General features: G+C 39.4%; 1 protein-coding gene across 2 annotated transcripts in view; it reads left to right on the top strand.

Moving 5' to 3' along the window:
- The window catches only part of CAMKMT (calmodulin-lysine N-methyltransferase), a 402,917-nt gene that overhangs the window by 354,415 nt on the left and 25,845 nt on the right, over positions 1-22,657 (top strand). For both annotated transcript variants that reach the window (XM_060309608.2, XM_060309607.2), the window contains exon 7: positions 1,212-1,278. In XM_060309608.2, coding sequence (XP_060165591.1) covers positions 1,212-1,278 — 67 coding nt within the window. The remainder of the gene's footprint in view (positions 1-1,211; positions 1,279-22,657) is intronic.

Raw genomic sequence — 22,657 nt, 5'->3', positions numbered from 1 at the left:
ACAGGGAGATCTTGGCCAGTGCTTGCTTTGAGCATTCAGGAAATCTGTTTTTCTGAGCAATAGGGGAACATCGCTTGTCTGCTTGGTGTCCTCCCCATGGGCCCAATTTAGTTCAGCTTGCAACCTTCACTGGAATTATTTTATTTCTTGTTTATTTAAACCTTGCTTTATTCCAAAAGAGGGATTTTTAAGGCTTCTTACAGTGACACACAGACTATACCATATAAAATAAAGGAGAAAGCGAGGGCAGTTGGACAGTAGAAAGCCAGGAAAACATCACGAAGGCAGGAATAGGACCGGTAGAGGAAAGATGCGCCATAGAGCACTTGTAGTTGTTCAGCTGAGATCATCCATTTGGCTCTGAGTTGCACAAGGACCAGAGCAAAAAGAGAAACAGGAGCAGTTCTAAGATTTATAGTGTCCAGAAGCTGAAGCAAAACTAGTTGATCTGAAGTCCAGTTTTTCCCAGTGTTGAAACCTGACATGATTTGTCCCATGGGTCCTCATGAAGATGGCGCTCTGTGCTCTAATGGACCAGCTCCTCAAAACATGGCTTCAATAAATATGGCTCTTTTTGTACAAGTCCTTACATGTCAGCCGATGGCCAAAGGCCAGACTGTAAGTCTGTAAAGACAATTCTTCAAGGGGCCTTTCACTTCAGAAGAATTTTCTTCTTCAGTAATTAGTTTTCCCTCAGAGATTCTCCAGCCTTTCTCCATCCTTCCCTTCTCACTTCCCCCCAAGTCTTTCCCTGCAGCTCATCCTCACTCTCCCCACTGTCATTTCGGAGACTGAAAATACTTCAACTTGGAGAGTCTCAGAAGACTGCCATTGCCCTCCCCGCTGACGGAAAGAGGCTGACCTTGGGGCTTCTAGCTCTTTTAAGCAAGTGGGGCCTGGCACCTGTGGCACAGTCATCTTCCCTGACCAGTGCTTATCACCCTGGGCCTTGACAATGTGCTCCCTGAAATGTATATTTCACAGGTGATAAAACTACAGTCCAGGGAATGAAAAGAGCTTGCCTGTGACAAGTAATTCAACATTTGGTGGCAGAGCCAGGGCTACACCCTCTCCTCCTGCCTCACACGCTACAGCTCTTCTCACCATGCTGATCCCGCATACAATAAGAATATCGTAGTGTTTGTGGGCCTCTTTCTGGCAGGGAGTCAGTTGACAATCACTGCAGAAGCTTTCTTAACTGTGGCCTATAGACGTGAGAGACATCATCACAAGGAATCAGACGGCTGGTGTGTTTAAGACTGGGAACGTATCAAGCTGGTAAGATACCTTTTTGCATTAAAACACTCTGGTTGAAACTGCTTTTCTCAGTACTATGGATGATTATTAAAACTAACAATAGCTAATATTTATTAAACATTTACTGTGGGTCAGGCACAGTTTTAAGCACTTTAAAAGTATCTTATTTAATGCTTACAAGAACCTGTAATGAAGCAGGCAGGCGTTTTCATTACCTACAATTAATAGATGAGAAAAACTGAAGATAACTATGTTAAACACTGGGTTGGGAATGACTTAAGGATTGAGAGGGTGCAGTATGAGGTTGGGAGAAGCCCAGCCTGGGACCTTCTTGTGAATGGCTCTATTTCACTGGTTCTCAACCTGGTGGAGGGGGGCAATTTTGCCCCAGGAGACTCTTCTATTGTTATAAGTGGGGCAAGGTGGTTGCTACTGGCATCTAGTGGATAGAGGCCAGGGATGCCGCTAGGCCTGTGCAAGACATCCCCACACCCCTCCCCACAGCGAAGAACTCTCTGGCTCAAAATGTCAATGGAACCAAGATTGAGAAACCCTGTTCTGTTTCATGGTTTTAAAATAGTCTAGGTATTCATTCCCTTTTAGATTCTGTTCCTTCTTATCCAAAGTAGGAGAATTGCTTACCCTCAACCAAAACAATGGTGTTTCCTGTGATGCTACATTTTAATTTTGCCCCGTTGGTATGGACCTAGAGGAATAAGTAATCATTTAGTAATTTTCACAAGAAATATCTGTATCTGTGTATTTTTCCTTTATGTGTTTAACCACAGACATTATTGGAAGAACAATCTAAGTTTTAATTAATTCTTTAATTACTGTTAATCTGTCATCCTTTGACATTTTGAGTTTTCTCTGTGTTTGAGGATGCTTTCCCACCCCAAACTGCTCAGCTTGCAGGGGAACAAAGGTGGATGAATAGCAACAATGCTTAAAAACTAAAGTGGAAAACATACTGGGATGAGGATATGGAGTAGTGATAACTTCTTTTTTCTTATATTAACTGGTGAATATAATGTGTCCATGTACGAATTTTTGAATCCTGCATTAGAATGTTCACAGTAGGCTGATGGCACAGGGGGCAGTATGCTCTGTGTTTCTCAAACAAATGAATAAACCAGTTCTGTTTCGCAGAAAACCTCCAGTAGGTCCAGAGAAAGAGCAATCTCCTACCTGGGTATTCTTCATTCTTAGGACAGCTTTTATTCCACAGTGTGGACTGCCATACCCTTCTGTGGAAGACTTCATTTTTGGATGTGATTTTCAACCTGGTCTTTTAGTTATCAATCAAAAACACATTTTCTATGTTGTCCTCATTTACATTTATTTAATGCTTAAGGTCATTTGTGACCATTTGAGTGTATTTCAGCATATGGAATCAGGGAATAATAGATTTCAGCATCATGCTGTGAAGAGAGATTGTGTTTTTACAAGACATAATGTTGTTTACTGGGTGTTAATAATCACTAATTAATAAACATCTAGAATTCTAAAATGTTGCATTTTGAGGAATAAACATGTCAGGTGTTTAACTTATGGAGTGCAGTAGTATTTTCTATCATCCCTTCATAAAATAATGAAGTTACATAAAGAAGCAAAATGTCATTGTTCAAAACAGGGTAGATCCAAAATGCCTTTGTTTCTATTTATTGTTCTCAAAAATGCTATTTCTAATATATTGCTCTGAGATGTACCTGGACATATAGTCTGTATGTCAGTAGTCGTACAGAAACTTCCAAGATGAGGGGTTTTTTTCCCGTCTTTATTTCATATTAATTGTGGTCAGTTTCTTTTTTAACCACTGTAAGCATTTCGTCCAAAGTCTACGAAAGCACGTTGCCAGGAAACAGGTGGATGAGTCAGTCCTTGAAATGCCTTGATCTCATATTAAGGAGCTACTTGACCACTTAACCTTCAAGAAGCTAAGAGGAAACTGCCAACCAATGATGTAATAATCAGCGTTCCCCTTCTATCCACTGCTTTCCCACCCATAGCCAGTACAATATGATGAAAGCATTAGCTCCATGTGAGAAGAAATAAAAGGAAACCGTTCACAAAAGAGCTGAGATATAGTTCAATATTCTTTTTTAGTGCCTCAATGCATATGCAGAATTTCTCCTCCAAATTGGAGGTGTGGAATAACAGTAGCGACAGATAACTAAGAGGTATTTACCATAGCTACAAAGCCCACACGTGAGCCAAATATTTCTGCTATTAAAAAGCACTTCAAAGCTTGACATGAAGTTTGTAACAGCTGAATGTCTTCTGTGACTTCATTTGCAAAGATGTAAAGGCAGAAAGGAAAATCGTGGTATGAGAACTGTGAACCTCGGAAATGGTGTTTTTTTAAAAAAAAAAAAAGAGAGAGCGAGAAGGCCCCCAGAAATTTGACTGGCGTCCCAAGCTCCTGTTCCCCCTGCTCTGCCAGTGTTCTCAGGAAGCAGCATTCATCCTGCTACCAGCCTCTTCCTTCAGGGCAGACCCAGTTGGTGAGTGGCCTGAAACTTATTTTGAGGGCCCTCTTTAGGAGCATGAGTTCGATTATACCTTTTACTTTGACAGATTTTACAGAAGCTTACAACCACGTGAACCCATCACTGGGGCTGCTTGTGGGCCCGGGAAGGGGCCTGTGAGAGGGAGGGGGCCCCAATGATTAGGCTTCATTAGCTTGACAGTAAATCCATTCCTGCTCTCATAACCACCAGCCGCCTTGCCTGGAATAATGCTCTTCCCTTCCAAACCCGCTTATTCCCTCCGTTCCATTTTAATCTAAGTGTGATTGTTGCTAAATATGAAAGACGTGTTTGCAAACGCCTGGAAGCTTTAGCCCTGGCTAAGAAAGATGTAGGATGCACATATATGAAGGATATAGCCGTTACCTCTCACAGATCTAAATACAGTCATTTGATGGTTCATTCGTTGGTCCATCCATGCAGCCACCTATCAACTTAACTAATATACCCCAGGTATTCTGCCTTCGAGAACATAAATACAGAGTTATAGCAACTAACTCTTGAACAAAGAAAATCATGCTACTAAATATAGCTAGAGTTTGGTGGAAGAACAAGGATATTTACAGCTTCTCAATTGTTAGGTTTATCTGAAGCTGTCTTCAAAACTGTGACTGTCTAATAAAGAACCATTCAGAGCTTTTGATGTCTGCATATTTCTAGGTATTCCAGAATTAGTGAATGGCGTCATTCTCTGGTTAATAGTAGTTAACAGTTACAATATTTTAAAAAATCGATTAAATATACCCTGCTATGATATTAAAAGTAAGTTTCTACTTAAGAAAAGAGTATCTTTGTGTGAAAATTCTAGTGAATTTAGGCCTGTGACTTTTTTTATTATTCTTTGATAAACCATTAATTTTAATAAACTGTGGAACTCATAATAACTTTTAAGACTCTTTTATAACCCAAATTTTACCTTTATGTGGGCCCCCAGGATTGGCTATTGGCTCCATTGCCCTACTGCTTTTTAAGATTTATGTCTTCTTGGAGGCTCATTTTCCTTTAAACATTAAATTGGGGATGTGAAAAATGATTTAAGGGCTTCCCTGGTGGCGCAGTGGTTGAGAGTCCGCTTGCCGATGCAAGGGACACAGGTTCGTGCCCCAGTCCGGGAAGATCCCACATGCTGCGGAGCGGCTGGGCCCATGAGCCATGGCCGCTGAGCCTGCGCGTCCGGAGCCTGTGCTCTGCAATGGGAGAGGCCACAACAGTGAGAGGCGCGTGTACCGCAAAAAAAAAAAAAAGATTTAAGAATGTAAATCCCAACCAAGGGGGATAAAATTCCTGACTTATTCAGGCCTTCTGCAGTCTGCCCGCACTTTCCTCACTCTCTTCATTCAGTGTAGCTACTGTTCCCCACATACACCCTCTCCTTGGGTCACCCAAGCCTCTTCACTCTTCTGCAACACATTTGGTCCTCCCCATCTCTGGTCTTTGCCAGTCTTGTCTCCCTCTTCCTTATCCATCTAAATCCTTTCTTCTAAGGCGGCTTAATTACCATTTCCTCCCGCCTTCTCAGGAGGCAGCTTGCCCTAATGTTTTCCTTCTTTTAACTTCTGTTGGCCCTAGAGTAGTCCCCCAGAAAGCATGGCATATTCTCTCATTATTCAAAGTGTGTTGCCTATTTTCATGTTCATTGGTTCATTCATTTCTTGGTAAATACTTCAATCACCTTCTGTCTGCCAAGTACTGTTTTGGGTTGTTAGAGATGTAGTGATGAACAAGACTGAGAAAGTCCATGCCTTCTTAGAGTCCACATTCTAGCAAGGGAGACATAATAGCAAGGACATAAAGGCAAGGACGTAAAGGCAAGAACATAAAGGCAAGGACTCTACTTAGTATGTTTTATATTCCCTGAAGCAATTAGTACACTTTATCCCTGTTATAGGAAAGGTTTTAAGATTTGCATTTGGAGCACATTTTGAAAGACATGATAAATGACATGATAAATGAAAGATAGGATAAGATATGAATCCACAGGGCTTATGGAACCAAACAGTTTTTAATAGAAGAAAGTCAAGCTCTAGAGATTCAGACATCAGTTTATATATCAGATAGCTGACTTTCATTTCAGGACAGGCTTCTTCTCAGGCATGCATATACAGTGTCTGTAGACACTGACATGGTGAGTAGGCATTTATCTGTCCTTTGTCAGGTTGAAGAGGAAGGTTAGAAGAAGGTAACTGAGATAAGAAAGCTGAGGGCTCTCTAGAAATTTTCTGATAAAATACACCTGTTAGCGAGTTTTGCTAGAGTCATGGTAACGGAATCTCAAGAACTGCTGAGGATTCTAGAGATACCACAGTCCTGTTTCCTTCTGTTGCTATCTTGGATATGGGAAAATGAAATACCTAAGTGTACTTTCTATTACTAACGTTTTTTATTTGCTTGACACATTTATAGAAGGGCTCATATCCCTACTACTTAGTGTTTCTTCACTGAAGAAACCAGCTCCCACAGGGTGAATGTTACCTAGTTTTAGATATTGTGCTAGAGTTCTCCTTTTTGTGTTTATATGAGCCAGATTTTAAAATTTGGGGAGCATGGTATTTTTAGGGGCCCTCTTAAACTGCAGCAAATTAAAAATTAAGGCCTTTTCTTATAGAACAATTTGTGTTCACTCTTTGGACATGTTGATCCTGACTTTTTATCAAGGTCAAAATCTCACTACCAAAAATTGGCCAAGTTCTATATTGATAGCCAGGTGTGCATGTCAGACCACTGCATCCTCTGTGAAAATGCCTTCCAGTTTTAACAGAAAAATCCCTCCTTCATAGAAATTTATATCACAGAACGTACATATCAAATAAAAATGTCTTAATTTTCAAAGGAGTTCCTCACTTTAAAATGGACAAGGGGGAAATCTTTAAAACTTTTTTTGGAGAATGGCCATATGAGAATCCATTGCTAAAAGATAATTTATTTTTTACTTTAATAATGGACATGACTTATTTTCAGTATTTGGCTATTATAAACAGTGCTGCAGTGAAATGTATCTGTACATAAACTGTACATTTGCAAGTAAGCGTATCTACAGAGCAGATTTTCAGAAGTAGACTGTCTATTCATGTGGCCTTATCAAGCTGTGTAAATTACTAAAGTTTGTAATATATTATCATATCTGTTAAGACTAGTCTCTTGCCATTATTCTTTCTTCCTAGAATATTCTAAAATCATGTTGATATTTGTATTATGGTGACATTTTCATTGTGACTAAAAAAATATATATGAATTAATTTACTAAGACTTGACAGCTTATGTCTCCGAGTCTTCTATTCAAGAGCAGGAAGTTTTCTTTTTAAGCTTTTTTAGGTGTTTCACTAGCATTTAAAATGTTTCTTCATTTCTCTTGTTAAGTTTATTTTTAGAAACTACCTTTTTTTGTTTCTTTTATAAATGAGATCTTTCATTATATTTTATAACTGGTTATTATTTGTGTGTATGTATATAAAGAAAGCTATAGGGTTTTGTATAGCAAATGTTTAGTCACCTCAATGAGTTATTATTTCTAATACCTTGTCAACTTATTCTCTTGAGTTTTCCAAATAAACAATCACATCATCTGCAAATGATGGGAATTTTGTCTTCTTTCTGATTCTTGTATCTTTTTTCTTCTCTTGTATAATTTTATTGGATAAAAAAAAATCCCAGGATGATATTAAATATGTATCTTTGAGTCTGGCTTTGTTGGGAATCCTCTGGTGTTTCACCATTAAGTATGCATTAGCTTTTGAGTTGAAATAGAAATGATATTTTCTATCTTGTTAAGGACTTTTTTTTATTGATTCCTGTTTTTAAAAGATTTTACCATAAATAAATATGGAGCTTTAGCAGATGTCTTTTCATCATGTATGGAGATGATCAAATTGTTTTTCTTGTTTCAGCTACAAGCTCTACAAATTATTCTAATACTAAAGTTTGAGAACTTCTGCTCCAGGTGGTCATTTCTGTGATTCTGAACTGACTTTAAAGCTGATCCCATCCTCTGGCTTTATGCTTTTGTTCGTAACTTAACCGAAATAAACTTATTTCAGAGTCCAAAAGGAAGACACTGATTAATTTTTTTACTAATTATATTTGCCATTTCAAATATCTCTGATTCTATGATTATGACTAGTCCAACTTGTGTTATTCATTTCAATGTAATAAAATGTAATTTAGCATCTGATACATGTAAGGCACTGTGATGGGCCCTTTAGGGGTTACAAAGATGAGTAAGTTGAGGTTTCTGCCTTAGGAAGCTCAAGATATGCAGGCAGATGAGAGATAGACACTTGCCCCGCCAGCAAGATATAAGAAGAGTCTGCTCTCATTGGGTGATTCATGATGTGTAGAAAGAGACAAGCAGCCAGTTCAAGGTGGGGGGATCTGAGAAAGCTTTATGCAGGAGGTGGCTGTTGGGCTTTGGTTTAGCAAATGAAAAGCAAGGGAAGAAAAGCAGCTGAAGAGGGCATTCTAGGTATAAAAAGCAGGGAGGACACAATCAAAGGCATAGAAGTAGGAAAGATGTGTCTAGGCAAATTTAGTTATCTAGTGTGATGAATGGAGAGAGGCTAGAGGCCACAGACCATTTAGGAAGTCATTGCATTGGGGCAGAGGGGGAGGTTAATGGGACAGATCGTGTAAAGGGACTTCTAAGGTGTCGGGCAAGGTTCTGTTTCTTGATCTGACTGGTGGTAACAAGGGTATTTGCCAAATAATACTTAGTTAAGTCATATATTTATTTCACCTGGTTTTCTCCTTCAGTGTCTTATTTTACAATAAAAAGGGTTTTGTTTGTTTGTTTGTTTTAAAGGCTTCTCAGTGATTCCAGAGAAAGGGAAAGAGGTAGTCCAGGCCTGAATAAGAATGGAAAATGGTGAACAAAGAGGGGACCCATTCTGGAGAAGTGACCGTGGGTGGGAACTAAAGAATACAGAAGAGTAGTAAGAGACAGCAGCTTGGGGCATGCTGCATTTGAGGTGGTGTAGAAAATAAACCTGTATTTGCTTTGTGACAATAGCTAGCAAGCGGTGAAGAATAAAGGTTCAAATCTCAGGAAAGTGTTGTGCTAGAAGATGTGGAGATCAATTCAAGAGATAAGAGCAGAACTATGGAAACTAGAGTCAGAAGAGAAGATGGCCAAGGACAGCATTTTGGGAAATTACTATGTTTCAGGAGCAGCGTAATAGGGGCCTGGAAGGGATACTGAGAAAGGACTGGAGACAGGAAGGCTGGTTCAGGGTGGCGTGGTCTAATACTTCTTCTTAGTGGAAGCAGGTCCAGGATTGGGTGATCAGCAGTGTGAGCTGCTGCATGTTGCTGGAGGTCAAACAAATTGCAGAGCAGTTCTAGTGACTGTTGTGAGAAAGGTCATATTGCCAGGACAGGTGAAGCAACGAAAGTAGGCTCTTCCTGCAAGATTTGATGGCAAAGGGAAAGAGAGAAATAGAATGTGGACTAGAGGGAAGCAGAGTTGCAGGAGGAGTTGGGCATGTTGGCAGGCATGCCAATACGGCTGAGGAAGAAGAAATAAGTATGATGGGGGCCAGTATTTGATGGAGCAAGGACCTAGAGCAGTGCTTCGCAAAAGCAGGGCCTCCAGACCAGTAGCATCAGCATCACTCGGAAATTTGTTAGAAATGCAGATTCGCAGGCATCTCAGTTTGTCTCACGCCAAACATACTAAATCAGAAACTCTGGGATTAAAACCCAGCAATCTGGGCTTCCCTGGTGGCACAGTGGTTGAGAGTCCGCCTGCCGATGCAGGGGACACGGGTTCGTGCCCCGGTCCGGGAAGATCCCACATGCCGCGGAGCGGCTGGGCCCGTGAGCCGTGAGCCGTGGCCGCTGAGCCTGCGCGTCCAGAGCCTGTGTTCCGCAACGGGAGAGGCCACAACAGTGAGAGGCACGCGTACCGCAAAAAAAAAAAAAACAAAAAAACCCAGCAATCTGTGTTTTAACAAACTTTCCGAGGATTCTGATGCATGCTCAAGTTTGAAAGTCAAGAGGAAGGAATGGTTTTATCCTGCCCATAGGTTGGGAGGTGGTTCTCTTTGACAGGACGAGTGACCCTACTTAGAAGAGAAAAGATGAAGAAGAAGAAAAAGATGATATCAGATAATCCCAGGCTCTCAGCAAGGTCATCTGCTGAGAAATTTTTTTCAGTGTGAATTTTAAATCACAAGGTAGGAGTCCTATCAGAAATTGACTTGGCTTTGCATTTCAGGTTGAAACTCCAGCCTCAAAGCCAGAATGAAAAGACGTAAGTTAGTGCAAGAGTAAGGAAGGGAAACTAATATTTATTGAGCAACTATAATACACTTTTGTATACCCTGTCTTATTCAGCTCATTATCGTTGTGCAATGCAACCATTACTGTCTCTTTTTTATACTTGAGGGCATCTCTCAGCTTCACTGGCTTGTAAGTGGTGGAGCTGAGATTTGAACTCAGAGCTTTCTAGCTGCAAAGCCCATTATTCTTTCTACTGTACTATACCTGTTAAACTTACCAGGTTTGACATGCCTGTCGCTATTAAGATATTTAAAGCATGAGGAGTCCTACAATGACTCTTGGTTTTATATTTCTATCTGTAGAATGGTACTTTGCTTTGTAATGCATTTCGAACAGAAATAAGATTTTGACATTATGATGAAATAAAATGGAGACACATACATTTTACTTTACTGTCAATATAATTACAAATAAGACGTTGACATGATTTGGGTGTTGGTCAAACCATCCTTTACATCTTTATGTATGAATTGTTATGCCTTAGATTGTAAAGCTCATATGGGGCAAGGGACCTAGTTATATGTATGTATATACCCTGCTGTCTTTCAGAAAGCATTTTCTTTTTAATTTTTAGTTATGGTGAAATTGGTATCCAATAAACTGTATGTATAATTTTATAAGTTTTGAAATTTGTGTACACCCTAGAAACCATCACCATAATTGAAATGCTAAACATGTCTATCACCCCCTGCCCCAAAGTGTCCTCTTGACCCTGGGTAGCCCCTCCTTTCTGACCCTTGAAGTTTCCTCCCTTTCTAGGAAACCACTGATTTGCTTTCCCTTACTCTATATTAGTTTATGTTTTCTAGAGTTTTAAATAAATGAAATCATTCAGTATGTGCTTTTATTTTTCAGTGTTCCTTCAGTCAGTAAAATTATTTTAACATCACCTATGTTATTGCATGTATCAATAGTTCTTTCCTTTTTTTTCCTGAGTAGTCTCCCATTGTATGGCTAAACCTCAATTTTTTTATCCTTTCGCCCATTGATGAACTTTGGGTTGTTGCCAGTTTGGGGCTGTTACAAGTAAAGCTGTTATGAACATTTGCGTAGATGGATATGCTCTTTGCATGGGCATATACTTTAACTTCTCTAGGGTAGATACCTAGGAGTGGAACAGCTAGATCATGTAGAGGCATATATTTAACTTTTAAAGGAAGCTGCCAAACGGCTTTCGAAAGTGGTTGTATTTTATATTCCCCTCCGTGGTATCGGAGAGCTCCATTTCTCCACGTTCTCCTCAACTCTCGATGTGCTCAATCTTTTAGATTATAGCCTTTCTAACAGATGTATAGAGGTATCTCATTGGGGTTTTAATTTGAATTTCCCTAATGACTAATGATGTTGGATACCTTTTCACGTGCTTATTTGCCACTCTTGTATCTTCTTTGGTGATGAATCTATTCAAATGACTTACCCATTTTTTAAAAAATTGGGTCTCTTATTTTCTTATTATTAACATACTCAGAGTTCTTTATATGTTCTGGATATAAGCTCTCTATCAGATATATGATTTGCAAAGATATATGATATTTTCTCCCAGCCTGTGGCTTGTCTTTGCATTCTCCTCCTAGCATCGTTCAAAGTGCAGAAATTTTTAATTTTAATGAAGTCCAGTTTACCAATGTGTCCTTTTATGGATCATGCATCTTGTGTCATATCTAAGAAATCTTTTCGGCCTGTGTGCATGCGTGTTGCGTGATGCTGGGGCACAGTCTCTTAGCTCCAGAATTGCTCAGAGAGGGTTTAGGAAGGTGATGGGGACTTTGATTTCAGAACCTCCGTGTGGCTGTCAGGGTCTTGGTGCTCTGGATGGGTGTCAAACCTGAGCCTCTGAGGTGGGAGAGCCGAGTTCAGGACATTGGGCCACCAGAGACCTCCTGGAACCACATAATATCAATCGGCGAAAGCTCTCCCAGAGATCTCTGTCTCAACTCTAAGACCCAGCTCCACTCAACGACCAGCAAGCTTCAGTGCTGGACACCCCATGCCAAACAACTAGTAAGACAGGAACACAACCCCACCCATTAGCAGAGAGGCTTTTTAAAATCATAAGTTCACAGACACCCCAAAACACACCACCAGATGCGGTCCTGCCCACCAGAAAGACAAGATCCAGCACCACCCACCAGAACACAGGCACCAGTCCCCTCCACCAGGAAGCCTACACAAGCCACTGAACCAACCTTACCCACTGGGGGCAGACACCAAAAACAACGGGAACTAAACCTGCAGGCTGTGAAAAGGAGACCCCAAACACAGTAAGTTAAGCAAAATGGGAAGACAGAGAAATACACAGCAGATGAAGGAGCAAGGTAAAAACCCACCAGACCTAACAAATGAAGAGGAAATAGGCAGTCTACCTGAAAAAGAATTCAGAGTAATGATAGTAAAGATGTCCAAAATCTTGGAAATAGAATGGAGAAAATACAAGAAACGTTTAACAAGGACCTAGAAGAACTAAAGAGCAAACCAACAATGATGAACAACACAATAAATGAAATTAAAAATTCTCTAGAAGGAATCAATAGCAGAATAACTGAGGCAGAAGAAGGAATAAGTGAACTGGAAGATAAAATAGTGGAAGTAACTACCGCAGAGCAGAAAAAAGAAAAAAGAATGAAAAGAATTGAGGAAAGTCTCAGAGACCTCTGGGACAACATTAAACACACCAACATTCGAATTATAGGGGTCCCGGAAGAAGAAGAGAAAAAGAAAGGGACTGAGAAAATATTTGAAGAGATTATAGTTAAAAACTTCCCTAATGCGGGAAAGGAAATAGTCAATCAATTCCAGGAAGTGCAGAGAGTCCCATTCAGGATGAATCCAAGGAGAAACACACGAAGACACATATTAATCAAACTATCAAAAATTAAATACAAAGAAAAAATATTAAAAGCAGCAAGGGAAAAGCAAAATAACATACAAAGGAATCCCCATAAGGTTAACAGCTGATCTTTCAGCAGAAACTCTGCAAGCCAGAAGGGAGTGTCAGGACATATTTAAAGTGATGAAAGAGGGGCTGCCCTGGTGGCACAGTGGTTAAGAATCCGCCTGCCAATGCAGGGGACACAGGTTAAAGCCGTGGTCCGGGAAGATCCCACATGCTCAGAGCAACTAAGCCCGTGCACCGCAACTACTGAGTCTGCACTCTAGAGCCCGCGAGCCACAACTACAGAGCCCACATGTCACAACTACTGAAGCCCACACAACTAGCAACTACTGAAGCCCACACAACTAGCAACTACTGAAGCCCACACAACTAGAACCTGTGCTCCACAACAAGAGGAGCCACCGCAATGAGAAGGCCACACACTGCAAAGAAGAGTAGCCCCCGATCTCTGCAACTAGATAAAGCCCACGCACAGCAACAAAGGCCCAACACAGCCAAAAATAAATAAGTAAAATAAATTAATAAAAAATAAATAAGTAAAGTGATGAAAGGGAAAAACCTACAACCCAGATTACTCTACCCAGCAAGGATCCCATTCAGATTCATTGGAGATATTAAAACCTTTACAGTCAAGCAAAAGCTAAGAGAATTCAGCAACACCAAACCAGCTTTACAGCAAATGCTAAAGGGACTTCTCTAGGCAGGAAACACAAGAGAAGGAAAAGACCTACAATAATAAACCCAAAACAATTAAGAAAATGGTAATAGGACCATATCAATAATTACCTTAAATGTAAATGGATTAAATGCTCCAACCAAAAGACATAGACTGGCTGAATGGATACAAAAACAAGACCCATGTATATGCTGTCTACAAGAGACCCACTTCAGACCTAGGGACACATACAGACAGAAAGTAAGGGGATTGAAAAAGGTATCTCATGCAACTGGAAATCAAAAGAAAGCTGGAGTAGCAATTCTCATATCAGACAAAATAGCATTTAAAATAAGAGGAAAAGAGGCAAAGAAGGACACTACATAATGATCAAGGGATCAATCCAAGAAGAAAAGATAACAATTGTAAGTATTTACGCACCCAAAAGAGGAGCACCGCAATACATAAGGGAAATGTAAACAGTCATAAAATGGGAAATCGACAGTAACACAATAATAGTAGAGGACTTTAACACCCCACTTTCACCAATGGACAGATCATCCAAAATGAAAATAAATAAGGAAACACAAGCTTTAAATGATACATTAAACAAGATGGACTTAATTGATATTTATAGGAGAATCCAAAAACAACAATACACTTTCTTCTCAAGTGCTCATGGAACATTCTTCAGGACAGATCATATCTTGGGTCACAAATCAAGCCTTGGTAAATTTAAGAAAATTGAAATCGTATCAAGTATCTTTTCTGACTACAGTGCTGTGAGACTAGATATCAATTACAGGAAAAAACTGTAAAAAATACAAACACGTGGAGGCTAAACAATACACTATTAAATAACCAAGAGATTGATGAAGAAGTCAAAGAGGATATTAAAAAAATACCTGAAACAAATGACAATGAAAACACGATGACCCAAAACACATGGGATGCAGCAAAAGCGGTTCTAAGAGTGAAGTTTATGGCAATACGATCCTACCTCAAGAAACAAGAAAAATCTCAAATAAACAACCTAACCTTACACTTAAAGCAATTAGAGAAAGAAGAACAAAAAACTCCAAAGTTAGCAGAAGGAAAGAAAGCATAAAAATCAGATCAGATATAAATGAAGGAAACCATAGCAAAGATCAATAAAACTAAAAGCTGGTTCTTTGAGAAGATAAACAAAATTGATAAACCGTTAGCCAGACTCATCAAGAAAGGGAGAAGACTCAAATCAATAGAATTAAAAATGAAAAAGGAGAAGTAACAACTGGAACTGTAGAAATACAAAGGATCATGAGAGATTACTGCAAGAAACTATATGCCAATAAAATGGACAACCTGGAAAAAATGGACAAATTCTTAGAAAAGCACAACCTTCCGAGACTGAACCAGGAAGAAATAGAAAATATAAACAGACCAATCACATGCATTGAAATTGAAACTGTGATTAAAAATCTTCCAACAAAAAAAAGCCCAGGACCAGATGGCTTCACAGGCAAATTCTGTCAAACATTTAGAGAAGAGCTAATACCTATCCTTCTCAAACTCTTCCAAAATATAGCAGAGGGAGGAACATGCCCAAATCCATTCTACGAGGCCACCATCACCCTGATACCAAAACCAGACAAGGATGTCACAAAGAAAGAAAACTACAGGCCAATATCACTGATGAACATAGATGCAAAAGTCCTCAACAAAATACTAGCAAACAGAATCCAACATAACATTAAAAGGATCATACACCATGATCAAGTGGGGTTTATCCCAGGAATGCAAGGATTCTTCAATATACACAAATCAATCAATGTGATAAACCATATTAACAAACTGAAGGAGAAAAACCATATGATCGTCTCAATAGATGCAGAAAAAGCTTTTGACAAAATTCAACACCAATTTATGATAAAAACCCTCCAGAAAGTAGGCATAGAGGGAACTTACCTCAACACAATAAAGGCCATATATGACAAACCCACACCCAACATCATTCTCAATGGTGAAAAACTGAAACCATTTCCACTAAGATCAGGAGCAAGACAAGGTTGCTCACTTTCACCACTATTATTCAACATAGTTTTGGAAGTTTTAGCCACAGCAATCAGAGAAGAAAAAGAAATAAAAGGAATCCAAATCGGAAAAGAAGAAGTAAAACTGTCACTGTTTGCAGATGACATGATACTATACATAGAGAATCCTAAAGAGGCTACCAGAAAACTACTAGAGCTAATCAATGAATTTGGTAAAGTTGCAGGATACAAAATTAATGCACAGAAATTTCTTGCATTCCTATACACTAATGATGAAAAATCTGAAAGAGAAATTAAGGAAACACTTCCATTTACCACTGCAACAAAAAGAATAAAATACCTAGGAATAAACCTACCTAAGGAGAGAAAAGACCTGTATGCAGAAAACTGTAAGACGCTGATGAAAGAAATTAAGGATGATACCAACAGATGGAGAGATATACCATGTTCTTGGATTGGAAGAATCAACATTGTGAAAATGACTATACTACCCAAAGCAATCTACAGATTCAGTGCAATCCCTATCAAACTACCAATGGCATTTTTCACAGAACTAGAACAAAAAAATTCACAATTTATATAGAAACACAAAAGACCCCGAATAGCCAAACCAATCTTGAGAAAGAAAACCGGAGCTGGAGGAATCAGGCTCCGTGATTTCAGATTATACTACAAAACTACAGTAATCAAGACAGTATGTTACTGGCACAAAAACAGAAATATAGATCAATGGAACAGAATAGAAAGCCCAGAGATAAACCCACACACATATGGTCACCTTATCTTTGATAAAGGAGGCAAGAATATACAGTGGAGAAAAGACAGCCTCTTCAATAAGTGGCACTCAGAAAACTGGACAGCTACATGTAGAAGAATGAAATTAGAACACTCCCTAACACTATACACAAAAATAAACTCAAAATGTATTAAAGACCTAAATGTAATGCCAAACACTATAAAACCCTTAGAGGGAAACATAGGCAGAACACTCTATGACATAAATCACAGCAAGATCCTTTTTGACCCACCTCCTAGAGAAATGGAATTAAAAACAAAAATAAACAAATGGGACCTAATGAAACTTAAAAGCTTTTGCACAGCAAATGAAACCATAAACAAGACGAAAAGACAACCCTCAGAATGGGAGAAAATATTTACAAATGAAGCAACTGAGAAAGGATTAATCTCCAAAATATACAAGCAACTCATGCAGTTCAATATCCAAAAAACAAACAACCCAATCAAAAAATGGGTGGAAGACCTAAAGAGACAGTTCTCCAAAGAAGATATACAGATTGCCAACAAACACATTAAAGGATGCTCAACATCACTAATTATTAGAGAAATGCAAATCAGAACTACAATGAAGTATCACCTCACACCAGTCAGAATGGCCATCATCAAAAAATCTACAAACAATAAATGCTGGAGAGGGTGTGGAGAAAAGGGAACCCTCTTGCACTGTTGGTGGGAATGTAAATTGGTACAGCCACTATGGAGAATAGTACGGAGGTTCCTTAAAAAACTAAAAGTAGAACTACCATATGACCCAGCAATCCCACTACTAAGCATATATCCTGAGAAAACCATAATTCAAAAAGATGCATGTACTGCAATGTTCATTGCAGCTTTACTTACAATAGGCAGGACATGGAAGACCTAAGTGTCCATTGACAGATGAATGGATAAAGAAGATGTGGCACATATATACAATAGAATATTACTCAACCATAAAAAGAAACGAAATTGAGTTATTTGTAGTGAGGTCGATGGACCTAGAGTCTGTCATACAGAGTGAAGTAAGTCAGAAAGAGAAAAACAAATACTGTATGCTAACACATATATATGGAATCTTAAAAAAAAAGAAAAGAAAAGGTTCTGAAGAACCTAGGGGCAGGACAGGAATAAAGACGCATACCTAGTGAACGAACTTGAGGACACGGGGAGTGGGTAGGGTAAGCTAGGAGAAGTGAGAGAGTGGCATGGACATATATACACTACCAAATGTAAAATAGATAGCTAGTGGGAAGCAGCCACATAGCACAGGGAGATCAGCTCGGTGCTTTGTGACCACCTAGAGGGGTGGGAGAGGGAGGGTGGGAGGGAGCCACAAGAGGGAGGGGATATGGGGATATATGTATACGTATAGCTGATTCACTTTGTTATACAGCAGAAACTAGCACACCATTGTAAAGCAATTATACTCTAATAAACATGTTAAAAAAAAAGAAATCTTTTCTTTTTAAAATTTTATTATTTTTTTATCATCTTATTAAACATCTTTGGCCTTCATATCTACCTAATCTACACATTCTATTCAGAGAACAACTTAATGTAGGGACCTGTTTCTTTAGTGCCTTCTGTGTGCCAGTCTCTCTGCTAAGTATATCCATACACAATTCATTCAAATGATATATTTATTGAGCAGCTATTATGTGACAGGGACTGTTCTAGGCAGTGGAAATACATCATGGTACAAAACAGATTTTAGAAATCTCTGTCCCTAGTGTGCTTCTACTGGAGAAAGAGAATTTTAAAAATTAATAGTTTATTTATATAGCATATTAAATGGTAATAATAGCTATAGAAAAGTAAAGAGCAGGTTAAGGGGGTTCAGGAGTACTGGAGTGGAAATGAATGATTGCAGTTTTAAGTAGAATGGTCAGGGTAGGCAGGTCTGAGAAGGTAAGACACTCAAGCACACTTGAAGGAGGTAAGGGAACAAGCCATAGGGGTATCTGGAAGAAGAGCATTCACACAGAGTAAGTGGCCAATTTAAAGGCCCTAAAGCAGAAGTGTATGACTGGTGTATTCAAGAAATCATAAGATCAGTGTTGCGAGAGCAAGGGGGAGAGGAATGGAAGATGAAGTCAGAATGGTAACTGGATTGCACAGGGTCTTATAGGTCACTGTAAAGACTTTGGCTTTTACTCTGAGTGAAGAGAGGAGCCATTACAAGGTAGTAAATAGAGAAGGCTCACGATTTGATGTCCATTTTAGAAGGATCACTCTGGCTGCTCCCTTGAGCAGAAATTGTAGGGTTATAAGCAATTAGGAGACTATACAATAATTCAGATGAGAGATGATGGTATTTTAGACCAGGGTGGGAGCACTGGAGATAGAGAAAAGATGGATTTTGACATATTTCAAAAGTAGAACTAACTGCATTTCCTGGCATATTCAATGTGGGGTGTAAAAAAAAATAGGAGTCAAGGATATAGTCAAGGTTTTTGGCCTGAGCACCTGGAAAGATAGAATTAACAAGATGAGAAAAACAGTTATTGATATGAATTTGGGGAAAGATGATGAGGAATTCAATATTAGAGATATTAAGTTTGAGATGTCTATTAGACATCCAAGTGGAAATATTAAAAGTTGGATATATGAATCTGGAGCTCATGGGAGAAGTGCAGGCTGGTAGGTCAGATAAGATGAAGACTAAAAACTGAGGTGAATTTAGCAACGTGGAGACCTTTGGAAAGTTTGACAGCATTTTTGGTGGAACAGTGGGGACAAAAGCCTGATTGGGAGGAGAGAATTTGAAAACAGATTTTAAACAACTTTTTCCTGGAGTTTTGCTGCAGACGAGGAATAAGGAAATGGAGCAATAACCAGAAGGGAGGATAGAGCAGAGAGAGGATATTTTAAGAGGGAAAAATAGCTGCTTGAATGTTTGAATACTGATGGAAATAATCCAGTAGAGAGGAAAGAACTGATAATGTAGGCTAGAGAAGGAAGAATTGCTAGAACTGTGCCGTAGAACAGACAAAAGGGGATGGCTCCCGTGTATAAGAGGAGGTACTGACTTTAGATAGGAGTATGACTAATTCGTCCATGATAATAGGCAGGAAACAGAGTATGTAGGTACAGATGCTGTTAGGAGTGTAAGTGTCGTGGTGGGAGTTTGTGGAAGTTCTCATCTGATTACAGCAGTTTTGACAGTAAAGTAGGAAGCAAGGTCATCGGCTTGAAAGTAAGGCTGAGGGAGGAAGTGTTAGAATTTTGAAAAGAGTGAAGGTGGTACAAAATAATGAGCTAGGAGACCAGAAGAGTCAATGGACAAGGGAAATGAAAGAATAACTGCCGGACATCAAGAATCCACTTGTGGTTCATGGTCATGCATTTTAAGCAAAGCCAGTCGGGATGCTTGTGTGCTTTCTCCAGCCACATTCAGGTGCACACGTGCAGTCTTGGAGCAGGCGGAGAGCTGGATTTAACAAATACGAGGACATGAGAAAGGGACGAGGGAGCGAAGGGGGCATGCGAGGGAATAGTTCAGATGGTTGGCTATGGGACCTACAATGGACAAGGAGGGAAGACAAATGTTAGGGAAGAGGAACAGTGACGTGGTGAGAGGATCAGCAGATTGTAGGCCAGTAGGATGGAAGAATGCTTGGAATGAGAGTCCCTTCTATAAGGGGTGAGCTGTGAAAGATAGAGGGGCTGTCAGAGAGTGGGTCAGGGTTGCAGTTATTGGTAAAGACGAGGACTGAGAGCAGGGCTACTTCATGAAGAGGCCATGGACTGGTACCAGTTTGTGAACTGTACATTACTGAGCTGCAATGAGGTAAGTTCAGAAATTGAAGGAAATGTTTAGAAACACTACTGTGACATCCAAGCCTATGATAAGTGGACTTGTATTCAGAATGTCTTTGCTTTTTAAATCTCATTTGTCTATTCATTTGTTGTCGTATTTTACAAAAGTAATGGTCTACAACAGATGGCTATAAACAACAACAAAAAATCTGGTCCTGCCCCACAGCTGAAGCACTGCTCTAGCGTGCATGACTGTCACGTGACTGTCTTGAGGAGGGTGGAGGGCAAGACCATCAGAGGAGAGGAGTTGGAAGGACTAGTTTCTTGAATATTGAAGTCACCGTCATCTCTAGCCCTCCGAGATAGAAGCCACCTGATTCCACCACTCTGGGGGGCACCATTCTCATTGTTTGCCATGTGAACAACAGAACTCAGAGTACAGTGTGAATGGTGCCCTTAGATTGTTCACGAAGGTGGCCCTTGCTATCTCCATTTTACAGATGAGACAACAGACTCAGAGAGGTGAAATAATTGCCCAAGTTCACATAGCTAGTAAGGGAAGGAACCAATATTTGAACTTAGGTATGTCTGTCATGCCAAAGCTAGACTCTGTCCATACACCCCTCCGTCTTTGTCACCTGCTTACAGTTATGTGGACAGCATAGCCGTAAGTCTCATAAAAACTGGGGAAAAATGCCTTTTGGGAATGTGTTGTGGTCCATGTGGCTAAGATGAGCATTTCCATTTCTTTTAAAATCATGACTTGTTACATCTGCTGTGCTAACCCACAACCCATTGCTGTCTAGACCCATCTTTCCGGTTGGTCTTTGTTGAACCGAGAGGCTGAAACACCGCAGGAATCCAATATCACCACAGGATTTCCTGCACTTTCTGTTCTTGTGCTTTAGTCATTACACATGTATTAGAAGCCTCTTCTAAGTAATGGTTCATGAATGATAAAATGATGAATAGTTTTAATACTTTTCTGCCCCAAATCTGTGCAATGGAGACGTTACTTTTATGATCTGAAAAGGTCTAGCATAGATCTATATTTTAAACCATCTTGTTCATGTGGAAACTCTCTAAGACTCTTAGGTCTCTGATGAGGGCTGAACAGGCCTGCTCTCTCACTGAGCCTGAGTCCCAGCTGCACTGGAAGCCTTGGCGTTTCCAGAAAAGTTGGTGTTGGTTGTTTCCCACTCTCTCCAGGTGCTTGGAGTATTTGAGAAATCAATCCAAAGAAAAAGCAGCATTAATCTCTTAGGGGTTTCCTGGTTTCCTCCATTTCTTGGCTCTCCAATGGGCCTGGGAAAGTACAACAACGCTACAGTTAATTTATAAAGCTCATGCATGTTTCACTGGACCTGTGAACAGAGAAGTCATCCACTTGTTCTGGAAGCCCTCCCTGGAGTTCTGAGTCTATATGCTTCCATAACACATAGGGCGTGGCGTCAGAATTATGGCGCTGCCTCTGTGAAGCATGGCCTGTGGTACATCACAGGGCCTGACACACAGTAGGTACTCACTAAGGCTGAGTCGAATGAGTGAATAAACAACTGATGTTCAGTCTGTATAGGTATTTTTGTGGTGATGTGTTTAATCTTTTCTACCTTAAGCAAGTCACTAGCATGGATATATATTAATGTATATGAAAAGAACTTTGGGACTTATTTTTATATTCAAACATATGACTTTTCACCCAGAGAAGATATAGAAGAAATAAAGAACCCACCAAGATAAGCAAATAAAGCTGGACAGAGTAGGCTATGCTCACTCAGTTTAGTTTTAAATAATAATCAAAATAGATAATAGGAGCAGAATTTTACTTTGAAAAGTAATACTGCAAATCCCAGTTGATGTGGTGGGGAGAGGAGTCATTAAAATACTTTAATATGGTAAAATGCTAATTATCACAGTTATTCATTGAAAGTAACTTAAAATCTCTGGTTGGCATCATAAGCATAACTAGAATTTTCAAATACATGTTATTAATTATTGTTATTAATATGAGGTTTAAAACCTGATCCTTTTTGGAGACTAAGTATCAGGAGAGGTGAATTTTAAAATGTGCCTGAAAACTCACAGCAACCAAATGAAAGTTGGTATTCTTTTCTTCCATCTTGCCAAAGTACTCATCACATTCATAAGAAATGCAACCGACATGCCAGGCACTAAGTTTCACATCATTTGTTTTTATAAGGCTGTATTCCAGTAGATGGGGAATACTTTGATTTTAGTATCTACTTCATTGATGTTAAGAGTCTAGGCTCATTCTAATGACCATGGTCAAGATAAGATATTTTTCCCTAGTTTGTCTACACAAACCTATAAGAACTAGCAAAAGCTTAACTATTGTATTTGAATAGAGAATTCTTCCTCTTCTAGATCTGAAGACTAAATAAAATATGGAACAGACAGTTACATGCCTAGTTTTTTTTATTATGCCTTTTGAAATAATTTGTATATACCTTTTAAATAATTT

This window comes from Globicephala melas, chromosome 12 (genome assembly GCF_963455315.2).
Source record: "Globicephala melas chromosome 12, mGloMel1.2, whole genome shotgun sequence".
NCBI classification, from domain to species: Eukaryota; Metazoa; Chordata; class Mammalia; order Artiodactyla; family Delphinidae; genus Globicephala; species Globicephala melas.
Note: the sequence above shows the minus strand (reverse complement) of the source record. Positions and strands in the feature narration are given on the sequence as shown.